Source organism: Bison bison, unplaced genomic scaffold, assembly GCF_000754665.1.
Source record: "Bison bison bison isolate TAMUID 2011002044 unplaced genomic scaffold, Bison_UMD1.0 scf7180017864254, whole genome shotgun sequence".
Lineage (NCBI taxonomy): Eukaryota > Metazoa > Chordata > Mammalia > Artiodactyla > Bovidae > Bison > Bison bison.
In genome coordinates this window covers 7,052,217-7,059,825 of record NW_011494826.1, presented here as the reverse complement: position 1 = coordinate 7,059,825, position 7,609 = coordinate 7,052,217, and the positions used below count along the sequence as shown (strand labels likewise).

General features: G+C 37.3%; 1 protein-coding gene across 5 annotated transcripts in view; it reads left to right on the top strand.

The window, feature by feature from the left end:
* Positions 1-7,609, top strand: part of KTN1 (kinectin 1 (kinesin receptor)) — a 112,318-nt gene that overhangs the window by 42,919 nt on the left and 61,790 nt on the right. For all 5 annotated transcript variants that reach the window (XM_010847702.1, XM_010847705.1, XM_010847704.1 and 2 more), the window contains exons 6-7: positions 3,381-3,497; positions 5,312-5,452. In XM_010847702.1, coding sequence (XP_010846004.1) covers positions 3,381-3,497; positions 5,312-5,452 — 258 coding nt within the window. The remainder of the gene's footprint in view (positions 1-3,380; positions 3,498-5,311; positions 5,453-7,609) is intronic.

Below are 7,609 nucleotides of genomic sequence, written 5' to 3'. Positions count from 1 at the left end.
GAAGGGTTGACTCATTGGAAAAGACTCTGATGCTGGGAGGGATTGGGGGCAGGAGGAGAAGGGGATGACAGAGGATGAGATGGCTGGATGGCATCACTGACTCGATGGACGTGAGTCTGAGTGAACTCCGGGAGTTGGTGATGGACAGGGAGGCCTGGTATGCTGCGATTCATGGGGTTGCAAAGAGTCAGACACGACTGAGCCACTGAACTGAACTGGATCTTTTTTGCCTGTTGTCTTTATTTTTAAATGGTTGTCTAAGGAGGCCTTACAAATAGCTGAGAAAAGAAGAGAAGCTAAAGGCAAAAGAGAAAAGGAAAGATATACCCATTTGAATGCAGAGTTCCAAAGAATAGCAAGGAGAGATAAGAAAGCCTTCCTCAGTGATCAGTGCAAAGAAATAGAGGAAAACAATAGAATGGGAACAACTAGAGATCTTTTCAAGAAAATTAGAGATACCAAGGGAACATTTCATGCAAAGATGAGCACAATAAAGGACAGAAATGGTATGGACCTAAGAGAAGTGAAGATATTAAGAAAGGGTGGCAGGAATACATAGAAGAACTGTACAAAAAAGATCTTCATGACCCAGATAATCACGATGGTGTGATCACTCACCTATAGCCAGACATCCTGGAGTCTGAAGTCAGATGGACCTTAGTGGAGGTGATGGAATTCCAGCTGAGCTATTTCAAATCCTAAAAGATGATGCTGTGAAAATTCTGCAGTCAACATGCCAGCAAATTTGGAAAACTCAGCAGTGGCCACAGGACTGGAAAAGGTCAATTTTCATTCCAATCCCCAAAAAAGGCAATGCCAAAGAATGTTCAAACTGCTGCACAATTGCACTCACCTCACACGCTAGCAAAATAATTCTCAAAATTCTCCAAGCAAGGCTTCAACAATACGTGAACTAAGAACTTCCAGATGTTTAAGCTGGATATAGAAAAGGCAAAGGAACCAGAGATCAAATTGCCAACATCCATTGGATCATAGAAAAAACAAGAGAGTTCCAAAAAAACATCTGCTTTTTTGGCTACACTGAAGCCTTTGACTGTGTGGACACAACAAACTGTAGAAAATTCTTCAAGAGATGGGAATCCCAGACCACCTGACCTGCCTCTTGAGAAATCTGTATGCACGTCAAGAAGCAACAGTTAGAAGTGGAAATGGAACAATGGACTGGTTCCAAATTGGGAAAGGATTACATCAAGGCTGTATATTGTCACCCTGCTTATTTAACTTCTATTCAGAGTACATCATGCGAAATGCTGGGCTGGATGAAGCATAAGCTGGAATCAAGATTGCTGGGAGAAATACCAATAAACTCAGGTATGCAGATGACACCACCCTTATGGCAGAAAGCAAAGAAGAACTGAAGAGCCTCTTGATGAAGGCAAAAGAGGAGAATGAAAAAGCTGACTTAAAATCCAACATTCAAAAGACGATCATGGCATCCAGTCACATCACTTCATGGCAAATAGATGGGAAACAATGGAAATAATGACAGACTTGATTTTCTTGGGCTCCAAAATTGCTGAGATGATGACTGCAGTCATGAAATTAAAAAACGCTTGCTCCTTGGAAGAAAAACTATGACGAATCTAGACAGCATATTAAAAAGCAGAGACGTTACTTTGCCAACAAGGGTCTGTCTAGTCAAAGCTATGGTTTTTCCGGTAGTCATGTATGGATGTGAGAGTTGGACCATAAAGAAAGCTGAGCACCAAAGAATTGATGCTTTTGAACGGTGGTGTTGGAGAAGACTCTTGAGAGTCCCTTGGACTGCCTGGAGATCAAACCAGTCAATCGTAAATGAAATCAGTCCTGAATATTCATTGGAAGGACTGATGCTGAAGCGGAAGCTCCGATACTTTGGCCACCTGTTGGGAAGAACTGACTCACTGGAAAAGACCCTGATTCTGGGAAAGATTGAGGGCAGGAGGAGAAGGGGGCAACCAAGGATGAGATGGTTGGATGGCATCACCGACTCCATGGACCTGAATTTGAACTACCTTCAGGAGCTGGTGATGGACAGGGAAGCCTGGCATGCTGCAGTCCATGGGGTCGCAAAGAATTGGACACGACTGAGGGACTGAACTGGATCTTCTTTACCTGTTGTCTTTATTTTTCATATTTTGGTCATAAAAGAAGCTTTTGGTTTATTTCTTATTTTTGTTTACTTCTCTACACAGTGAACTCTGTCTTCTACTGTGTTTTCAGCAACACATCTTTTTCTGTTTGCTGCTTCTAATTGGATTATATATCTCTTACGGTTTTTTATTTCTACTTTGGGTTTTGCCAACTCATATTTCATCTCATTCTGTGGTCTTATTTTCTTCTGAATTATTTCTTGTGAGGTCTGTTCCTTCCTCTTGTTTTCAAAAATTGTTGGTATGTTAGACTTTAAAAAGTCATGGTGATCTTTTTTAATCACAGTTTTTGTCTGTTCTTGACCATATTTTTAGAGTTATTTTTCTGCACTTGGGATTTGGTTTTTCTTATTGCTTTTCTTGCTGTTTTCTCATATCTTAAATAGACCCTGTTTTATTTCTTTTTCATTGATACTCCTTTTCCAATGAGAAGTGTTTCTCTTGCATCATCTCTGTGGCTAGAGGTTGATAATGAAGGGCCAAGGCCCACAGTTCTCCTTGGGCTATGAGTCTTTCCTTCTCAGATAAAAAACTTCATTCACTACAGCGTATCTCACTGTAGAGAATCTCTCGTAACTGCCTCACTGTTTAGCTGCCCTCTTTGAATTAGGTTTATCTGTTTAATATCTTCTATATTTCTACTTCTGCTTCTTGAGACCTCCTAGCAAGAAAATTCCTGCCTTCTATCTTTGTTCTTGTGCCTAATACCAAATTGGGGATTGCTGGTTTTACCTTTCAGTGTAAGCTTGTTAACTTCAGAGATCTATGTAACCCATGGCACCTCTGTAGTCTTGGGTATATTCCGGCTGGGTTGCTGATCATCTGCTTTGATCTCCACTACTTTTGGCAGTCTTTCTGATATTATGCTTTGACATTACAGTTGATTGTTTTCTTGTAGTTCAGTTTGCATAGGTTTCATGTTCCTTTTTTTGATCTTTTAGGAGGGAGAGAGTACTGTCTTGACTTTGTGTTTAAAAATGGAAGTCTATCATTCTTTGTAAAAATCTGTTTCTTGATTGATATGTGTCCTATTGTATACATCAGAACATGTAATGATATAGCGATTTTTCCGAATGATATTTCACTGACAGTGTTTGTCAGTCATTCTATTTTATATAGCGAACTCTGCCTTGGCCTAAGAACACTTCATATCAGATAGTTCATTTTCATAAAATTCATTAGCCGTTGTTAATTATTAACAATTCTGTATTGATTTCTCAATTGTAGTACAATAAAGGAGAGTTGACTGCACTTGTTCATCAGCTTCAAGAAAAAGACAAGTTAGTGACTGCTCTGAAGGAAGATGCTGCCTCTATGAAGGATCGGTGTAAGCAGTTAACCCAGGTGAAGACATGCTTGTATTTAAGGGTTATACTTTCTGAATCAGAGGCAGTGAAGGATTTTAGAAATTGTTTATAATTCCTCATTTATCTGTGTAATAAATTTACACCCAGTGAAAGTAATTTTCTTTTAGAATTTAAGTGGTGGAAATACCACTATTTCATGGTATTATATCCTATAGTCAAATTGTGAATTTAAAATAGCAGTACTTTTAGGTATACTAATTTCAGAATAATGGAACTATTTGGACACTGGGAGCACGTTTCAATTGGTTTTGACCTAGAATTATTCTATAGAAGCACAAAACTCAGTGTGATCTTGTTTAAATCCAATTTATTGGATAAATGTGAAACTCTTACATAGGTAATTTTTAATCAGTGAAGTTCTTTAAACCCTTTTTACTCTGAGAAGTTTTAAAAAAAATCTTTTAAAAAAATATAAAAGTACAGACTTCCAGTTATAAAATATGTAAGTCCAGGGGAGGTAATATACAGCATGGTGACTATAGTTATTAATACTGAATTGTATATTTGAAAGTCGCTAGAAGAGTTATCACAAGAAAAAATTTGTAACTACGTGTGGTGATAATGTTAACTAGACTTATTGTGGTGATGATTTAGCAATACATACAAGTACTGAATCATTATATACTCGAAACTAATGATATTCTGTGTCAGTTACATTTTAAAAGATCATGTAGACTGAGAACGTAATTGAAATTCTATAGTAAATGTAGTCTCATTTTTCCTGAAGTGCTTTTTCTCCTTTTAGGTGTTAAATACAGTAGAGTAAATGAAGTTTATTTCACTGTCATTTATGTAGCTACTTGATTACATTATGAGAATGGCCTCATTTGAATATAGAATCTTTTCTGTGAATTTAAGGTGAATAAAAGTCAATGGAAAACAGATTAAGATTAATCAATTATGACTGCTAAAATAAGTATTTCTATAAGGTTAGAGACTATAATTTTCTGATTATTTTTAAAATTAGAAAAAGAATCTGTTTACTTTTGTGTAACTCATTGAGTTATATACTTAAGATGTGTTGTGTATGCTTTTCCTAAATGTATTATGTACATCAGTAAAACAATTTGCACATGTAAATAAACTCGTGCTAATGGGCAGCTCTTAGTTAAGTGAATATCTTAAAGTTTATCAAGCCGTTTCTTAAAACAGAGGAAATGGACTGATCATACCTGCAGGTAACTTTAAAGTTGCTTGGCTTTCTTGCATTTTAGTAATTAATATTTCTTCTAGGGGTTCATAATACTTGCAACACAAAACAAAATCACTCTTTTAATGTTTGACTTGGGAAGATAATAAAACTTTCTGAGTTTTACTTTCCCTATTCTGCTATAAACATATCCTTATCTCTTCCTATAGGAAAGAGACTTTTCTCTTCTTGACGATTTTTTTTTTCCTGGGGGCCTTTTCTGTACTCCAGAAAAGAGCTGGTACCTGGAAATAATGAAGAATTAACTGGTTTGCTTTAAAAATGTTCTTTTTTATAATCAAGTTACATGTAGGATTTAATCCCACATTCAGCTCATTAACTGTTAGACCAAAAGTACATTTGAAATATGAGTAAACAGAGCAGCTAAGTGTTTTATGAAGGGAATTGGTATAAAGAGCAGGTAAGATGTAGAAGACAATTTTTTTTTAAACCTTTGACCTTGGTTTTTAAGCAAGTACTTATTTCAGAATTCATGATTGTTTTGCTGACATCTTTTTTTTACTGATGTTAAATATGTTTTCTTAGTAAAATCTTGTTCTTATTTTTTTAAGTAATTTTTTTTTCCTGATTTACTCTTCTAGGAAATGATGGCAGAAAAAGAAAGAAGCAGTGTGGTTATAGCAAGGATGAAAGATCGGATTGGAACGTTAGAAAAGGAACATAATGTGTTTCAAAACAAAATGCATGTCAGTTATCAAGAGACTCAACAGATGCAGATGAAGGTATATTTTTGTTCTTTGAAAAGTTAAGTGAAAGTAAAGTTAGAATGTAATATTTTATTCCACATTTCTTTGAATACAAAATTAAATAGTTGTATTCATTTTATTAGCAAACTTAAGTGCCCTGTGCTGGCTTTGATATAAATGTTTAATTAAACTGGCTCCCTCTCCTTAAGTAAGCAACTTTTTTAGGTGGGTAGGCTAGAAGCTGACAAGTAAATACTCTGTTACAATAGAGGTAAGTAAGCATCTGGTGCTTTGGAACAATGGAGATGAGAGGTGGGGAACAGAAGGAGTGTTAGGGAAGACTTGTTAGCAATGATAAACAGACTTTGTTGATTCTTTGGAAACAATTAGGCATTGTTAGGAAAGAGTGAAGGAATGGGCACTGGGTATAAGGCTTATTACCCAGTGAAATTCCTTCCCATCCCGAGAGATTGGTGGTTCAGTAGGTCTCTTTTGGGGCCCAGGACTGAGCTTTTTAATGAGTGCACTCCAGGTATTTTTGATATAGGTTGTCTAGAGATAACAGCTTATGAGAAATATGGTGATGGTTGTGGTATTTGGCATTCAGGGCTGGAATGAAGAGATCTAGAGAAATAAATAAAGGTCTTGTATACCTGAAGACATGTCAACAGACATGAATTTGAGCAAACTCCAGGAGATAGTGAAGGACGGGAGCCTGGTGTGCTGCAGTCCACAGGTTCGCTAAGAGCTGGACAGGACTTAGCAACTGAACAACATACCTGAAGACTGGTGGGCCAGTGAAGGAGTTTAAGCAACCCAGTAATGTGTTTATAGTATTTTAAATTATTACTCAGACATACTATGAGAGTGATAGCAATGTGAAGAGTGGAACAAGGGATAGTGGGAGGACTTTTGCCAGAATCCAAGTAAGAGAACAAAAACCTTAAGTCAAGACATTGATAATGAGGCCATTTATTTGATAAAAAAAAAAGGGTAGTAGATAGGGCTTGGTGATGCAGTGGAGAAGAGAGGGAAAATGATAATGGTTTTAGCTTAAGTGACCTTCAGTTTTGTGTTCTTATTTTTGCCTGTTTTCTTTCAACATTTTAAAGGGTTCAGTGCTTACTGTCTATTTTTACAGTGTTAATCCATTTTCATGATTTCCTTTAGGTCTGGACCAGTGATTTTTCGTTGTTTTCTTTCTTCTTGTTTCCTCACCCTCCCTTCCATTGAAATATCATCTTTATTATTGATAAAAAGACTATTGAAGAATATGGTTTGGCCTGCTTGTCAAGTGGGCTTATAATACTCCACTTAAGTGAACCTTGTGGATCAATGATTTCTTTTGAAATTGTTTCTATTGCCAGATGATGCTTCAGTTTGAAAGTGCTTGTTGTCACCTCAAAATTAACATGTGTGTAAAATTTAACTGTTGATTTTGGTCAAGTTGTTTTTATTTTCTAATGTTGTGAAGCATTTTATTATTCTGCTTGAATCCTTTGAATTCTCTCTCCTTCGCCCAATCTACAGTTTGTTTTAAAATCTTCAGTTCAGTTCAGTTCAGTCTCTCAGTTGTGTCTGAATCTTTACGACCCCATGAATTGCAGCACGCCAGGCCTCCCTGTCTATCACCAACTCCCAGAGTTCACTCAGACTCACGTCCATCGAGTCAGTGATGCCATCCAGCCATCTCATCCTCTGTCGTCCCCTTCTCCTCCTGCCCCCAATCCCTCCCAGCATCAGAGTCTTTTCCAATGAGTCAACCCTTCACATGAGGTGGCCAAAGTACTGGAGCTTCAGCTTTAGCATCATTCCCTCCAAAGAAATCCCAGGGCTGATCTCCTTCAGAATAGACTGGTTGGATCTCTTCACAGTCCAAGGGACTCTCAAGAGTCTTCTCCAACACCACAGTTCAAAAGCATCAATTATTTGGCGCTCAGCTTTCTTCACAGTCCAACTCTCACATCCATACATGACCACTGGAAAAACCATAGCCTTGACTAGACGGACCTTTGTTGGCAAAGTAATGTCTCTGCTTTTGGATATGCTATCTATATTGGTCATAACTTTCCTTCCAAGGAGTAAGTGTCTTTTAATTTCATGGCTGCAGTCACCATCTGCAGTGATTTTGGAGCCCAAAAAAATAAAGTCTGACACTGTTTCCACTGTTTCCCCATCTGTTTCCCATGGAGT